This window comes from Gallinula chloropus (assembly GCF_964237585.1).
Source record: "Gallinula chloropus genome assembly, chromosome: 29".
Classification (NCBI taxonomy): Eukaryota; Metazoa; Chordata; class Aves; order Gruiformes; family Rallidae; genus Gallinula; species Gallinula chloropus.
Window position 1 is genome coordinate 1,371,061 of NC_140114.1, and position 16,163 is coordinate 1,387,223.

The following is a 16,163-nucleotide window of genomic DNA, read 5'->3' on the forward strand; positions in this document are numbered from 1 at the left end:
CTAAACACCCTGAGGTGCGGGAGGGGAAACTGAGGCACAGCTGGAGGGGTGATGTGATGGAGTGACTGTCTCTGCTGGGGGGGGGGTGTGTGTAAAATGGGGGTGTGAAAGGAGGGGCTGGAAGAGGGGAAGGGAGAAGGGTGGGGGGGGCAGAGGGTGTGAAAGGGGGGTGCAGGAAGGGGGCTGTGAGAGCAGAGAACTGGGGGGGTGAGGGTACCCCAGGGGGGGTGAGGGTACCCCGGGGGGGTGTGGGGCACAGCGCTGCTGGAGGGTGCAGGGACATTTTGGGGGGGTGACATGCTGGGGGCCACAGGCCTGTGCATGTCCCCTCCCCTGCCCTGGGTGCAGCGTGGGGGGGTGAGCGGTGGGTGGGGGCTGCACCCAGGTCCCACCCCGATAGCCAAACACGGCGTGTGTGTCACACCTGGGCTGGGACACACCCCGACACCACAAACACCCCGACACACCCCGGGGCTGCTGGGGGGGGGGCCCTGGGGGACACCCCAAACCACACACACACACACAGGGGTGACACGGTGACGCCTTTACTGTCCCCCTCAGCCCCGGGGGGGGTGAGTGAGGGGTGGAGGGGTTACTCATCGATGTGATCAGGGGGTGGGGGGGCCACAGCAGCCCCCAGGGTGACCTGGGCCAGGTACTGGGTGTCGAAGCAGCGGCGGCGGCGCGCGGGGTCCCCCCGCGAGCAGCAGCCCTGGGGGTCCCGCCAGGCGTCGCTGGGGGTGGCGCAGAGCGTGGCGATGGCCTGGGACAGCTGGGGGGGGGGGAAATGGGGGTCAGAGAGGGGGTCTGGGGGTCAGAGGGGGTCTCCCCATTGCTTCTGGACCCCCTGTCCCCCCAGGACCCCCCCACCCCCAGACTCACCTGCTCGTGGGCGCAGGCGCTGCGCTCCTGGTGGGGCAGCGGGCAGCACGCGGCCGTCACGGCCCCCAGCAGCTCCGGCACCGGGCGCCTGGGGGAGGGACAAGGGGGGGGGGGTCATCATCTTTGGGGTGGGGGAGGGAGCTTGGGTTTTGGGGTCCCTGCTGAGATTGGGGGGGTCCTAGACTTTGGGGTCCCCATCTTTATTTGGGGGGGGGGGGTACCTGGGTGATGGGTAACTGGGTCCCCTCTGAGGTGTGGGGTGGGGGTTGGGGGGGGGGGGGGGGTGGTACCCAGACCTTGAGTCCCCTCTTAAGTGGGGGGGGTCCCAGCTCCTGGGTGCCCTCCCTTATTGGGGGTGGGGGGGGCATCCTGGGTGACATTGGGCCCAGACACCTGGCTCTGCTCTGAGATTTGGGTGGGGGGCAGGAACAGGGGTGGGGTGACCCAGACCTTGAGTCACCTCTTAAATGGGGGGGGGGGCAGCTCCTGGGTCCCCTCCCTTACTGGGGAGGGGGGTGTCCTGGGTGATGTGGGTCTGGGGAAGGGGCACAGGGATTGGGGATGGGGGGGTGGGGAGGACCTTAAGTCTCCTCTTTAATGGGGGGGTGGGGGGGGTGGGTGTCACCCACCGGGTGGAGGTTGGGGGGGGGTCACCCACCGGGTGGTGAGCAGGCGGGTGGGGGGAAGGGGGGTTGGGGAGGGGTGGGAAGGGGGTTGGGGGGGTGGGAAGGGGGGGGCTGGGGGGGGTGTCACCCACCGCGTGGTGAGCAGGCGGGTGGGGGTGCGGGTGGGGGGGGGGGGGAGGCTGGGGGGGGGGTGTCATCCACCGCGTGGTGAGCAGGCAGGTGGGGGGGGTGGGTGGGAAGGGGGGGTTCGGGGGGTCGGGGGGTGTCACGCACCGCGTGGTGAGCAGGCGGGTGGGGGTTCGGGTGGGGGTAGGGGGGGGGGCTGGGGGGGGGTGGGTGTCACGCACCGCGTGGTGAGCAGGCGGGTGGGAAGGGGGGTTCGGGGGGGCTGGGGGGTCACGCACCGCGTGGTGAGCAGGCGGGTGGGCGCGCAGAGCGAGCGCAGCAGCGCGGGGCCGGGCCGGGCCAGGCTGACGTTGTGCAGCTCCCGGTCGTAGGCGGGGTGGGGGGCGGCCGAGGCGAAGCAGCGGCCCCGGGCGCGGCCCCCCCCGCGCTGGCAGCACCGGTGCTGCCCGGTCTTCACCGCAGACTCCTCCCGGCAGTACCGGTCCAGCCCCTTCTGCCACTGCGGGGGGGTCGGGGGGGGGTCAGTGGGTGTGTTTGGATAGCTGGGGGGGACCCCCCATCACCCCCCATCCCAGCTGGGTGTCCCCCGAGATGCCTGGAGCCCCCCCCCAATCACACCCCCCACCCCTCCAGCTGGGTGTCCCCCAAGATGCTTGGAGCCCCCCCACCCCATCACCTCCACCCCTCCAGCTGGGAGTCCCCCCAAGATGCTTGGAGTGCCCCCCCCAACTGTGTATCCCCCCAAAAGCTTGGAGACCCCCCGATGCCCACCCCCCCCAGCTGTTTGTCCCCCCAAGAAGATGCCTGGATCCCCCCCTATCCCGGATATCAGGGTCCCCCCCCCAGTCCCCAAATCCCTGGGTCACGCCCTGGGTGCTCCCTCCCCAGACACCTGGGTGCCACCCACCCCCCCACCCCCCCTCAGTCACCCAGGTCACCCCGGGGACACCTGGGGTCACTCCGGGGACACCCCTGTCCCCTCCCCGGACGTCTGGGTCCCCTCCCCGGAGGTCTGGGTCCCCTCCCTGATCTCTCCACCCCCGGATCCCTCCCTGGATACCTGGGTCCCTCCCTGACACCTCCCACGAAACCCACGGGTCCCCTCCCAACCCCCCCGTGGGGGCCCCTCCCAAACCCACAGTGTCTCCCCAAAACCAGCACCTGGGTCCCTCCCAGGCCAAGGGTGTCCCCATCCCAAAAACACCCAGCGTGGGGGGTGGGGGCCCTCCTCAAACTCCCACGTCCCCCCCAAACTCCCACCCCCCCCCACAAAATCCCATGTTCCCCTAAATTCCCATGTCCCCCACACATTCCCATGTCCCCCCAACTCCCACGTCCTCCCCAAACTCCCATGTCCCCCCCCAAACTCCCACGTCCCCCCCACATTCCCACGTCCCCCCCCACATTCCCATGTCCCCCCAAATTCCCACATCCCTCCCACACTCCCACGTCCCCCCAAATTCCCACATCCCCCCCACATTCCCATGTCCCCTTAAATTCCCATGTCCCCCCCACATTCCCATGTCCCCCCCAAACTCCCATGTCCCTGCCACATTCCCACGTCCCCCCAAATTCCCACGTCTCCCCCCAAACTCCCACGTCCCCCCCCAAATTCCCACGTCCCCCCCCAAACTCCCATTTCCCCCCCACATTCCCATTTCCCCCCAAAAGTCCCATGTCCCCCCCACATTCCCACGTCCCCCCCAAACTCCCACGTCCCCCCCACATTCCCATGTCCCACTAAATTCCCACGTCCCCCCAAAACTCCCACATCCCCCCCCACACCAGGGTCCCAAAATGGACAGGTGGGTCCCCCCATTACCCCCGCTTGCCCCCCCCTTTACTCACGGCCTCGTGGGCGCAGGCCAGGCTCCCGTTGCGGCAGCAGCGGCCGTACTCCCGCTCCAGCCTCATGCGCAGCCGGACGCGGGGCCCGGAGGGGCCGCGGGGCCCGGGGGCTCCGGGCCTCAACCCCCTCAGCCCGCAGATGTTCCCCATGTTGCTGTGGGTGGGTTCCCCGGGGGGGAAGGGGGGTTCCTCCACCACTTCCCAGGTGGTGACGATGGCGGCGGCGGCCTCCACGGTGGCGGCGGCGGCGATGGCGTCGGGGCCTTGGGCGAAGCAGCGGCGCCGGGCCGGCCCGCGCTGGCGGCAGCAGTGGAACTGCCGCGTCTTCACCCCGAACTCATCGGTGCAGAAACCGTCCAGGACGTCCGTCCACTGTGGGACAGAGGGGGGTCAGACCCCCCCCAAATAACACCCAACCCCCTCCCCTGTGTGTGTGTGTCCCCCGCCCCAAATCCCAGCACTCACGGCTCGGCGGGCGCAGGGCAGCGGCGCGTGGCGGCGGCAGCAGGCGGTGAGGCGGGGCTGGAGGGCGTCGAGCGCGGCCGCCTGCCGCCGGAGGTGGGCGAAGGCGGTGGAGGGCAGCTGGGGGGCCGGGGGGGCGCGGGGGGGCTCGTTGCAGTGACGGGTGATGGTGGCGGCCATGGGCCAGGCCGGGGGGAAGCCGTCCAAGGCGCTGCCCCAGATGGGGGGTGGTTCTGGGAGGGATGGGACTTGGCCAACCGCCGCTGCCAGGATGTCCGGGGGGAGAGGGGGGTCCTGCTCCTGCTGCAGCACTGGGGAGGGGGAGGGGAGAGGAGGGGGGTGTGGGGACACGGCGGTGGGGGGGACAGACACGTGTCCCCACTGCCCTGGCCCCAGGTGACACTCGTCCCTGTGTGTGGCCTCATCCCATAGTCCCTGTGCTGTGGCTCAACCCTTGAGCGGTACCCCCCCCCCCCAGCACAATATCCCCCCCCCATCCCTCACTGGCACCCATGTCACCCCCCATGTCCCCCCCATCCACGTCCCCAGGACCCCCCTCCCCTCAATCCTGCCCCTGCCCGTTTCCCCCCCCCACACCCCTCTGGTGTCCCCCTCTTTCCTCCACCCATGTCCCCAAGCCTGGCTGTTTCCATGTCCCCCCCACCCCTGGGTGCCCCCCCCCCACCCCTGGGTGCCCCCCCCCGTGCCCCTTCTCACGCTGCTCGAGGTGGGGGGGCTGCAGGACCAGGGTCTCCTGTGCCACGTGCCGGTGTCGCTCCGGGGCCACCAGCGTCACTGGGAGGGGACACAGACAGACCAGGGGTCAGCAGGGCAGGGGGGTACCCCCCACCCCAGGTGGGGACACCCACACACAAGTGGGGACACCCTGATCCCACGGGTTTGGAGCCCCAGAATGGGGAGGGGACCCCAGTGTCTGGGGCCGGGGGGGCACCCAGATGTGTGGGCAGGGACCCGAGTGCCCCCATTGGGACCCAAATGTCGGGGTGAGGGGTGAACCCCAAGTGTTTGGGAGGGGGGAATCCAGGTGTTGGGGGGGGGGAACACTCACCCCCTGGTACAGAGGTGGGGACCCAGGTATCTGGGGACGGGCCCCAGACGCGTGGGCAGGGCCCCCGGCATCCGGGGAGGGGGGACCTGGGCAGGTGGGTGGGGACCCAGGGATCCGGGGAGGGACCCCGAGGTGTGGGCAAGGGAGCAGGGGACACGGTGGGGTCCCCAACACTTGGGAAGGGACCCCAACACCCAGGAAGGGACCCCGAAACCCAGGAAGGGACCCCGAAACCTGGCTAGTAGCCAAGAAGGGACCCAGCACCCAGGAAAGGATCCTGACACCTGGGAAGGGACCCCGAAACCTGGGACCCCAATGCCTGGGAAGGGACCCCAATATCCAGGAAGGGACCCCAATGCCCAGGAAGGGACCCCGAAACCTGGCTAGTAGCCAAGAAGGGACCTCAACACCCAGGAAAGGATCCTGACACCTGGGAAGGGCCCCCAAAACCTGGGACCCCAATACCCAGGAAGGGACCCCAACGCCCAGGAACGGACTCCAATGCCCGGGAAGGGACCCCAATGCCCAGGATGAGCCCCTGATACCTGGGAAGGGACCCAGCACCCAGGAAAGGATCCTGGGAAGGGACCCCGAAACCTGGGACCCCAATGCCTGGGAAGGGACCCCAATGCCCAAGAAGGGACCCCAATACCCAGGATGAGCTCCTGATACCTGGGAAGGGACCCAGCACCCAGGAAGGGACCCGACACCTGAGAAGGGACCTTGATACCCAGGAGGGGCCCCTGACACTGAGAAGGGACCTGACACCTGGGAAGGGACCCCAATGCCTGGGAAGGGACCCCAATGCCCGGGAAGGGACCCTGATACCCGGGAAGGGCCCCTGACACCTGGGAAGGGCCCCAACACCTGGGAAGGAACCTGAAACCCAGGAAGGGGCCCTGATACCCAGGAAGGGGCCCCGAAACCCATGAAGGGCCCCTGGAAGGGCCCCGGATACCCAGGGGAGCGCCCAGGTGTGGGGCAGCCCCACAGGTGTGGGTGCCCCAGGGCACAGGGTGGGGGGGTGTGTGTGTGTGGGGAGAGGGGAAGGAGAAAGGGGGGTGCGGGGGCCCGTGTCCCCCCCCGTGCTGTGCCTGGGGGGGCTGCAGGACTCACCGGCGGTGCCGAGGAGGAGGAGGAGGAGGAGGCCGAAGGCGGCCATGGCGTCGAGCGCTTGTGGGGCCACCCTGGGCTCCGGCGCCTTATGAAGGGCCGGGCCGGGCGCGGGGCCGCATCCTGCGGGGCTGAGTCACGGGCCTGACGTGCGCCCGGGGCCGGGGAACGACGGGGGGGGGGAAGAGAAACGGGGAGAGGGGGTGGGGGGGGCAAAGCGGGGGTGGGGGGGGCTGCGTGGGCCTGGCTGCACCCCCAGCCCTCACCCCCCGACCCCAAGGCCGCAGCCAGGCCGGGGCTGGGGGGGGGGGATTGGGGGGTCACCACGGTGGGCCTGTCCCCCTCTCTGGTGGTCCTGAGTGGGTGCCCCCCACCCCCTGAGCCCCCCCATCCCCCCCCCAGGACCCCTGCGTCACGGCTGAGGGAAGTAGCCAGATTTTTGTGGTTTTGCCCCATTTTGGGGACTGCCCCACCCTGTGAGTCACACGGGGGCCGGAGGGGCCCCCCCCGGGGCTGGGGGGGGGCACCCATGGAAAAACCCCCACCCCAGGGTGAGGGGCTCAGCTCCTGTCCCCCCCCCCCCAAGGCTGGTAGAACCCCCCCCCTGATTTAGGGTGTCAGAGGGTCACGGCCTCGGTCACCTCCCTTCACCCTGGGATAGGGGGGGGGCCCAACCCTGCCCCCAGCGCGGCCCCATCCTGCCTGGGGCTGAGCTTTTGGGCAGGTGCCGGGGTGAGGGGGAGGGGGGGGGGGGGTAAACAGTCCCAGCTCCCCCCCTTCTCACCCCCCCCCCCCCCCGCGATTGCCCAACGCCCCGTGACGCGGGTTTGCGCAACCCCCACCCACAGCGCGGGGGGAAGGGGAGGGGGGGGCACCCAGCCCTCCGGTGGGGAAATCCCAGGAGGGAAGGACCCAGACGTCCGGGTTTGGGGGGGTAAATAAAGGGGGGGGGGGACACACACGACCCTAATTGTCTACCCCCCCCTGTTCTAGGTATCCTATTCCCTCCCCGCAGCCACCTGGGAGATGCACCGAGTTGCCCCGGTCTCAGCCCATGTTTCCCAGTGGTTTAATGGGAGTCATGGGACACACACACACACACTAAGGGAGGGGGGGGGCACACATTTTTGGGGGGGGGGGGTCAGAAGAGTTCCTCGGCGTTGGGGACGCGGGTGTCCCGCAGCTCCTGCAGCCGCTGCAGCAGCCCGGGCAGGTCGCGCTCTCCCAGCTGGCGGTTGTCGCGCGTGCGGACGCTGACGGTGCCGCGGGCGCGCTCCCGCTGCCCCACCACTGCCGGGGGAGGGGGGAAGGTGGGGGTGTGAGGGGGGGCTTAGCACCCGCAGGGACCCCCGTTACCCCCACCCCAATCTGGATATGTAGCACTCACCCCCTGCCCCAGGCACCCATGGGTGGGGGCAGGGGCATGGAGATGGGGGTAAATGTTGGTACCCTCCCAGCAACCAGGGGTGGGGGTGGGGTCCCAAGTGGGGGGATCTTGAGGGGGTATCAAGGGGGGTAGAGGGGAAGTGGGGGGGGATCTCAAGGGGGGGTGTCAGAAGGGGTCCCAACAGGCTCTAGGTGGGGTTCCAAAGGGGTGTGGAAGGGGTCTCCATGGGGGGTGTCAGAAGGGGTCCCAACAGGGTGTGGGTGGGGGTCCCAAAGGGGTGTGGAGGGGGTCTCACTGGGCGGTGTCAAGGTGGGGTCTCTCAGGATCCCAGGGGGTCCCAAGGGGGGTGTCTCAAGGGGGGTCTCAGGGGGGGTCCTAAACAGGCCTTGGGGGTCAAAGGGGAGGTGGGGGGGGTCCCAAGGGGTGGTGGCAGGAGGGGTCCCAAGGGGGTGCAGAGGGGGTGTCAAGGTGGGGGTCTCTCAGGATCCAAGGGGGGGTCCCGGGGGGTGCCAGAATAGACCTTGGGGGTCAAAGGGGAGGTGGGGGGGCCCAAGGGGCGGTGGCAGAAGGGGTCCCAAGAGGGTAGTGGGGTTTCCCCCCCCAGCAGCCCCCAGGTTCCACCTCACAGGGGGGTCCTGGGGCTGTGGGGGTCCCTGTGCCCCCCCTTACCCAGCTGGAAGTTGTAGTGGGCGAGCTGAGCCCTGCGGATCTTCCTGGCCAGGGTGGCCCCCGCGTCCCCGTCCAGGTCGGCCAGCAGCCCCCCCCTCTGCAGCACGGTCTGCACCTGGGGGGCACAGGGGGATGGGGGGGGCACAGGGGGATGGGGGGCACAGGGGGATTGGGGGGCACAGGGGGCACAGAGGGATGGGGGGGCAAGGAGGGATGGGGGGGGGCAAGGAGGGATGGGGTCATGGGGAGGGATGGGAAGTAGGGGGACAAGGGAGGGATGGGGGGGCAAAGAGGGATGGGGGGCATGGGGAGGGATGGGGGGTAGGGGGGCAAGGGAAGGATGGGGGGGCAAGGGAGGGATGGGGGGCACGGGGGCAGGGAGGGATGGGGGGCACAAAGGGATGGGGGGTCAAGGAGGGCTGGGGGGGCACGGGGGCAGGAAGGGATTGGGGGGACATGAAAGGAGGGGGGCAAAGAGGGACGGGGGGCAGAGGGAGGGATGGGGGGGGTAAGAAGGGCTGGGGGGGCAAGAGGATGGGAGAGGGGCCATGGGGGGAACATGGGGGTGCGGAGGGGACAGAGGGGGTGCAGGGGGGGCACAGAGGGGGCCCGGGGGGGGACACTCACCTCCCGGGCGTAGTCCTCGACTTCGGGTGCCTGGGGGATGACGATGGTCTGCAGTGGGGACAGCCAGAAGGGCCTGGGGGGGACATCAGGGGGGACATCAGGGGGTGACATCAGGGGGGGCGTCAAGGGGGGGGTGACCCAGGGATTGAGGGAGTGGCCTCGGGATGGGATGCTCCAAGGACGGGGGTACCGACTGGGGGGGGTGTCCTGAGGATGGGGGTGTCCCAGGGATTGGGGGGTATCACAGGGATTGGGGGGGGTCTCAGGGATTAGGGGGTCCCCAGGATGGGGGTGTCCCAGGGATTGGGGGGCTGTCACAGGGATTGAGGGGTTCCCTGGGATGAGGGTGTCACAGGGATTGAGGGGTGTCCCAGGGATTAGGGGGGGGTCCCCAGGGATTAAGGGGTGTCCCAGGGATTGAGGGGGGGGTCCCCAGGGATTTGGGGGGGTGTCCCAGGACAGGAGTGTCCCCAAGATGAGGGGGTACCCTGAGATGGGGGCGACACGGGGTGGGGATGAGGGGTCCTGAGGATTGGAGGGGGTCCCCTAAGCAAGGGGGTGCCCCTTTTACATCCCCAAGATGAGGAGACAGTTTTTGGGGGTGGGGGGGTTCCCCAGAGGGTCCCAGTTCCTCCTTCACGGGGCCCTTTGGGGTCACCCCCCCCTCACCATCGCCCGCCGCAGCTCTCAGCCAGCACGGCCACCATGCGCTCCACAGAGCCCAGCACTGCCCTGTGGATCAGCACCGGGCGCAGAGACCCCCCCTCTGCGCTGGGGGGGGGCACCAGGGTCAGCAAAGGGGGGGTACAGGGTCAGCATGGGGGGTACAGGGGCAGGGGGGGCATCCCCACCACCCCCATACCCCAAATCTTCACCCCTCTGCCCCGGTTTCTGTCAGTCTGGGCTCGATCCCTCCCCCCTCCTGTTCCCCCTTGGGGTAATTGGGGTACCCCCCACCCCCAAATTTCCCTGCCCCCCCCTTGCCCCCCCCCCATACCTGACATACTCCAGCTGGAATCTCTCTGGCATCTGGAAATCCAGCTGGATGGTGCCACACTGGTGCTGCCGTCCCAGCGCATCCTGGATCTGGATATCGATCTGGGGGGGAAATTTGGGATGGGGGGGGGGGGGCACTGTTTGACCTCTGGGACTGGGACCCTTTGGGAACAACCCCCCCCACCCCCCAAATTCTCACCTTAGGGCCGTAAAAGGCGCCGTCACCCGGACTCAGCTCCCAGGGTTGGCCGAAACCACGGAGACTCCGCTCCAGGTACTGGGGGAAGAGATTTGGGGGGGGTCAGGAGGGGGGAATGGGGGTGAAATGGGGCTGGGGGAGGGGATGAGAGGATGTGGGGGGACTGTGTGGGCATGGGAGGGGGAATGAGGGTGAAATGGGGCTGGGGGGGTATGTTGGATGTGGGGGGGTTGTGTGGGTGCAGGAGGGTGGAATGGGGGTGAAATGGGGCTGGGGGGGGATGTTGGATGTGGGGGGGCTGTGTGGGTGCAGGGGGGATGGAATGGGGGTGAAATGGGGCTGGAGGGGGATGTTGGATGTGGGGGGGCTGTGTGGGTGCAGGAGGTGGGGGAATGGGGGTGAAATGGGGCTGGGGGGGGAATGAGAGGATGTGGGGGGGCTGTGTGGGTGCAGGGGGGATGGAATGGGGGTGAAATGGGGCTGGGGGGTGGATGTTGGATGTGGGGGGGCTGTGTGGGGCCAAACCGAGCTGGGATGCTCTGGCACCCCCCCCCTCTCACTCACCTGCTCGGCCAGGTCCCAGGTGTGGGGGTCCCCCAGAAAGCCGCGGGGGCGCGTGGCCAGGGCGAGGCGGAAGGAGAAGCCCAGCACGGCGTACACCGCGCCCACGAAGCGCAGGCAGGACGCCATCTCGGCCTCCAGCTGGGGAGGGGGGGGGCACGGGGGAAGGGGGGGACATGGAGAAGTTGGGGGCACGTGGAGAAGTGGGGGGGACGTGGAGGAAGGGGGGGTACTCAGGGAATTTGGGGGGGCATGGAGGAAATGGGGGGGGACATGGAGTAAAGGGGGGACTCAGGGAATGGGGGGGCATGGAGAAAGAGGGGGGACATGGAGGAAGAGGGGGGGACACGGAGGAAGAGGGGTACTCAGGAAATTGGGGGGGCATGGAGGAAATGGGGGGGGGACGGAGAAGGGGGGGGACATGGAGGAAGGGGGGGACTCAGGAAATTGGGGGGGGCATGGAGGAAGGGGGGGGACACGGAGAAGGGAGGGGACACTGAGAAGGGGGGGGACTCAGGGAATTGGGGGGGACACGGAGAAGGGGGGGTGCTCAGGGAAGTGGGAGGCATGGAGGAAGGGGGGGGACACAGAGGAAGGGGGGGGGACACGGAGGAAGGGGGGGTACTCAGGGAATTGGGGGGGCATGGAGAAGGGGGGGACATGGAGAAGGGGGGGACATGGAGAAGTGGGGGGGACACGGAGAAGGGGGGGTGCTCAGGGAATTGGGGGGGGCATGGAGAAGGGGGGTGCTCAGGGAAGGGGGGGGCAGAGGAAGGGGTCCCCTCACCTGCTCCATGGTGCAGAAGATGTGGGCGTCGTCCTGCTGGAAGCGCCGCACCCGCGTGAGCCCCGTCAGCGCCCCGGGGGGCTCGTTCCGGTGCAGCACCCCGAAATCCGCCAGCCGCAGCGGCAGCTCCCGCCACGAGCGGCGCCGGTGGGAGAACATCAGGCTGGGGGACGGACAGGGGGACCGGCAAGTGGCGGGAGGGATGGACGGAGGGATGGATGGACAGACGGACGGACAGATGGGTGGCTGGGTGGGTGGACAGACACATGGATGGATGGAGGGATGGATGGACGGACAAACAGACGGACAGATAGATGGGTGGGTGGATGGATGGACGGACAGACAGATGGATGAGTGGACGGACACATGGATGGACGGATGGAGGAATGGATGGGTGGATGGATGGACAGATGGACAGACAGATGGACAGACAGATGGACGGATGGATGGACGGATGGATGGATGGACAGATGGACAGACAGATGGACAGACGGATGGACGGACAGATGGACAGACGGATGGACGGACAGATGGACAGACGGATGGACGGACAGATGGACAGACGGATGGACGGACAGATGGACAGACAGATGGACGGACAGATGGACAGACAGATGGACAGACAGATGGACAGACAGATGGATGGATGGACAGACAGATGGATGGATGGACAGACAGATGGATGGATGGACAGACAGATGGATGCATGGATGGACTGCTGGATGGGTGGATGGACAGACGCATGGACGGACGGACAGATGGATGGATGGAAGGACAGACAGATGAACAGACATATGGATGGATGGATGGAGGGATGGAGGGATGGAGGGATGGAGGGATGGAGGGATGGAGGGATGGAGGGATGGAGGGATGGAGGGATGGAGGGATGGATGAGCAGACATATGGATGGATGGAGGGAGGGATGGAGGGATGGATGAGCAGACATATGGATGGATGGAGGGAGGGATGGAGGGAGGGACAGACAGGCAGACAGACAGACAGGTGGGAGCCATGGCACCCAGCAGCATCACACCCCTCCCTCCCCCTCCCAGCTCACCAGTGCGCCGGGCAGTTCATGGGTTTGAGGGAGAAGGTGTCGGTGCCGGTGCGGAAGGTGAACATGTGGGGGCTGTAGTGCTGCCAGTGCCCCGAGAGCTCCCACAGCCGCGGGCTGAACACGTTGGGCGTCACCACCTCGCTGAAGCCCCTGGCCCGGTACTCGCTCTGCGGGGGGAGAGGGGCCCATCAGCCCAGCCCCACAGCACCCAGCCCCACAGAATGGGGGGTGTGGGGGGGTTATGGGTGCTGGGGGTGCTGTGGGGAGGGGGCACAGCGGGGATTTGGGGTGTGGTGGGGTCTGGGTGAGACTAAGCGGGGGGTGCAGGGGTGCTGGGTGCAGATACGTGGGACCATGGGGCAGGGTGGGAAAGGCAGCCCCTGGTTTCTCCCTTGTTGAGGTGCTGGTGATGGTGGGGGGGGGTTGGGGGGGGCTGTGGGGGCCGTACCCTGATAAACTCGATGAGGGTGTTGTAGATGTGGGCGCCACGGGGCAGGAAGAAGCAGCTGCCAGGGCTGAGCTTGTGGAAGAAGAACAGTTCCTGCTCCTGTGGTAAGAGTTTTGGGTGGGTTGGGGTGGGAAACATTACCAGGGGGGTCACCAGGAGCCCCCTAACCTGTTAATACACCCCCCCCACCCACCCCAACCCCCAAGCACAGGGCGTACCCGTCCGATGCGGCGATGATCCCGCAGAGCCGCCTCCTCCTGCGCCCGCTCCCACTGAGCCAGAGCCTGGGCGCTGGGGAAGGCGACGGCGGCGACGCGCTGCAGCGACCGCCGGCCCCCAGCCCCCTCCCAGAGCGCTGCCGAGCTCTGCTGGGGCAGGGGGACAGAACTCAGAGGGGGGGTGTGGGTGTCTCCCCACCCCAAACCCCCCCCAGCCCCACAGCCCAACCCACCGTCAGGACGCGGAGGGCGGCGATCAGCCCCGTGTGCTGCAGGAGGGGCCCGCGGATGAGCTGGAGAGAGGGGCCACACCTGGATGGACAGATGGACACGGGGATGGATGGAGGTGGGGGTGGAGGTGGGGAGCCCACACATCCATTCACTGCCCCCCAACTCCCCCCATCCCCATCGCTCACCTATAGACAGTGGCTGTAGGGGACGTCACCTCCTCCTCCACCTGCTGCAGCTGGAAGCTGTTGTGCTGGGGGAGGACACACAGCAAGGGGGGTGACACCCAGCCCCTGGGGTGTGTCCCCCAGCACAACAGCTTCTTCCTCAGACCCATCCCCAGGGTGTCACCCCCCTCCCTGTGTGTGTCCCCCAGCACAACAGCTTCTTCCCCCAACCCATCCCCTGGGTGTCACCCCCCTCCCTGTGTGTGTCCCCCTTCCTCAGACCCATCCCCAGGGTGTCACCCCCCTCACTGTGTGTCCCCCAGCACAACAGCTTCTTCCTCCAACCCATCCCCAGGGTGTCACCCCCCTCTCTGGGTGTCCCCCCAGCACAACAGCTTCTTCCTCCAACCCATCCCCAGGGTGTCACCCCCCTCCCTGTGTGTGTCCCCCTTCCTCAGACCCATCCCCAGGGTGCCCCCCCCCCTCCCTGTGTGTGTCCCCCTTCCTCAGACCCATCCCCTGGGTGTCACCCCAACCACCTGACGTCCCCAGGCTGGGGTCCTTGGCCCCATGGCAGGATGGGGGACACACACACACTGCTTTTTTGGGGGAGTCTCACCTTGAAGAGCTCAGCCAGCTGCTGCCTCGTGGCCTCGAGCCGCTCGAAGCGATGCCCAGCGCGGGCGAACGCCGCGCACGCCGCCTCCAGCGCCGGCAGCTCGTCACGCTGAACCGCCCTGCGGGGACGGGGACGGGCTGGGGACACACACAACCCCCCCCTGACCCCCGGTGGGGGGTCCCTGTGCCCCCCCTGTACCTGTCTCCCATGTGGATGTCGCAGAAGAAGCCGTCCTCTGTGGCCTGGGCGCGGCAGAGCGCGGCCCCGAAGAACCGCTCGGCCACCGCGCCCAGCACGCAGGCGCCTGAGCGCCAGAAGGCCTGGGGTGACATGGAGGGGGGACATGGGGTGAAGGGTGGGGTGACGTGGGGGTTGACATGGGGTTTAGGGGGGTGATATGGTGGGGGGATGACACAGGGGGGTGATGCGGGTGGGAATGTGAGATGGGGTGAGTGGGGTGACACAGGGGGGTGACATGGGGTTTAGGGGGGTGACACGGGGTGGGGGGGTGATATGGGGTCGGGGGGTTACACGGGGAGGGTGACATGAGGGGGTGACACAGGGTGAAAGGGGGTGACAGGATAAAAGGGGGTGATATAGGGGGTGTGATACGGGGTGGGGGTGACTCAGGGGGGCTACATGGTGGGGTTGACATGGGGTTTAGGGGGGCTGACATGGGGTGGGGGGTGACATGGGGTGAGGGGGGTGACATGGGGTGAAGGGGGGTGACATGGGGTGGGGGGTGTGACATGGGGTGGGGGGTGTGACATGGGGTGGGGGGTGTGACATGGGATAGTGGGTGACATGGGGTGGGGGTGACATGGGGTTGGGGGGGTGACACGGGGTGGGTGCAATGAGGGAGTGACACGGGGTGAAGGGGGGTGACAGGATAAAAGGGGGTGACACGGGGTGGGGGTGGCACACAGGGGGGTCGCAGGCCCGAGGGGAGGGGTCTCACCGCCCGGGCCTCGGGCGCAGAGAAGTCCAGCAGCTCCAGGTCCGTGTCAGTCTCCAGGGGCCGGTCCAGGTCCTGCAGGGTCCCGTTCACTCGGGCCACCAGCGCCGCCTCCGCCAGGCCCCCCCTGCGGGGCAGCGGGGACCCCGTGGGCACGGGCAGGGGGGGGAATGGGGGGTGGCAGGGGGAGAAGGGGGACCCTGGGGGGCGGTGGAGGGGCAGCAGGGGGGGATTGGGGGAGCCCTTTGGGATTGGGGGGTACCCGGGGGGGGACACGCACAGTGAGGACCCCGGGGGAGATGGGGAGGGGGGACACCGCGGGGGGTGAACGACAGTGGGGACGCTGAGGGGATGGGGAGACACTGGGGGGGTCAATGGGGACTTTTGGGGGATGGGGGTCAGCGGGGGGGACAATGGGGATGGGGAGAGGATGGGGAGGCACCGGGGGGGGGAACACGGGGACCCCGGGGGGGCGACTGTGGGGATGTTGGGTGGAAAATGGGGACCCCAGGGGGGTCCGGTGGGACTGCGGGGGACACCGCGAGGGGACACCGGGGGACACCGCGAGGGGACACCGGGGGACACCGCGAGGGGACACCGGGGGACACCAGGGGACACCGGGAACCCGCGGGGACAGGGACGGTGCGGACACCGGTGGGAACCCGCGGGGGGGGTGGGGGGGATGGGGACCCCCCCCCGGGCCCGGCCGTACCCCAGCTGCGCAGCCACCTCCAGGGGGGTGGTCTGCAGGGCCCGGCCGGGCAGGAGGCGCCCCCCGGGCAGCGCGATGCGGATGGGGGTGCCCGGGGCGGGGCGGCCGGGCCCGGTGCCGGTGCCGGTCCCATCCCGGGCATCCTGCGCCGCCCGGAGCTGCTGGAAGAGCCGGAGGCGCTCGGGGAGGTTCGGCGGCGGCGCCGAGCCCTGCGAACGGGGGTCAGAGGTCACCGCGGGGACGGACACCGGGGCCCGGGGGAGCGGAGGGGTCGGGGGGGGGTCGGTGGGAGCCGGAGGAGGCCCCAGGGGCCCCGTGGGGGGCCCGGGCCGGGTCTGAGCGCACCCGGTGTCGGCGCGAAGCTCCCGCGAAGAGCAGCCGCCCCGCGGCGCGCGCGGCCGGCATGG

At 68.7% G+C, this 16,163-nt stretch overlaps 2 protein-coding genes across 2 annotated transcripts; both read right to left on the bottom strand.

The window, feature by feature from the left end:
• Positions 1-536: 536 nt before the first annotated feature.
• On the bottom strand, positions 537-6,589 carry ECM1 (extracellular matrix protein 1). Its single transcript, XM_084276601.1, has 7 exons — positions 6,130-6,589; positions 4,662-4,739; positions 3,948-4,255; positions 3,483-3,854; positions 1,913-2,133; positions 883-970; positions 537-772 (listed from the first exon to the last, which is right to left on the bottom strand). Exons 1-7 carry the CDS (start codon positions 6,173-6,175, stop codon positions 593-595), a joined length of 1,293 nt encoding a protein of 430 aa, XP_084132727.1. The 5' UTR covers positions 6,176-6,589; the 3' UTR covers positions 537-592.
• Positions 6,590-7,179: 590 nt separating this feature from the next.
• On the bottom strand, positions 7,180-16,163 carry TARS2 (threonyl-tRNA synthetase 2, mitochondrial). Its single transcript, XM_084276783.1, has 18 exons — positions 16,102-16,163; positions 15,757-15,965; positions 15,048-15,171; positions 14,288-14,409; positions 14,090-14,207; positions 13,492-13,556; positions 13,309-13,387; positions 13,076-13,222; positions 12,858-12,956; positions 12,410-12,576; positions 11,353-11,515; positions 10,569-10,706; positions 10,005-10,082; positions 9,807-9,907; positions 9,479-9,580; positions 8,810-8,882; positions 8,183-8,297; positions 7,180-7,416 (listed from the first exon to the last, which is right to left on the bottom strand). Exons 1-18 carry the CDS (start codon positions 16,159-16,161, stop codon positions 7,268-7,270), a joined length of 2,109 nt encoding a protein of 702 aa, XP_084132909.1. The 5' UTR covers positions 16,162-16,163; the 3' UTR covers positions 7,180-7,267.

Bases quoted from the DNA above. Each gene is read 5' to 3' on its own strand.
- TARS2 (XM_084276783.1), bottom strand. From the start codon at position 16,161: ATGCCGGCCGCGCGCGCCGCGGGGCGGCTGCTCTTCGCGGGAGCTTCG. The intron at 15,172-15,756 runs GTACGGCCGGGC...GCTGCCCCGCAG, and splicing joins GAGGTGGCTGCGCAGCTGGG to GGGGGGCCTGGCGGAGGCGG. The intron at 12,577-12,857 runs GTACGGCCCCCA...CTCCCCCCGCAG, and splicing joins CCCTCATCGAGTTTATCAGG to AGCGAGTACCGGGCCAGGGG.
- ECM1 (XM_084276601.1), bottom strand. From the start codon at position 6,175: ATGGCCGCCTTCGGCCTCCTCCTCCTCCTCCTCCTCGGCACCGCCG. The intron at 4,740-6,129 runs GTGAGTCCTGCA...GTCCCCTCCCAG, and splicing joins CCTCCTCCTCGGCACCGCCG to TGACGCTGGTGGCCCCGGAG. The intron at 3,855-3,947 runs GTGAGTGCTGGG...TCTGTCCCACAG, and splicing joins TGCCCTGCGCCCGCCGAGCC to TGGACGGACGTCCTGGACGG.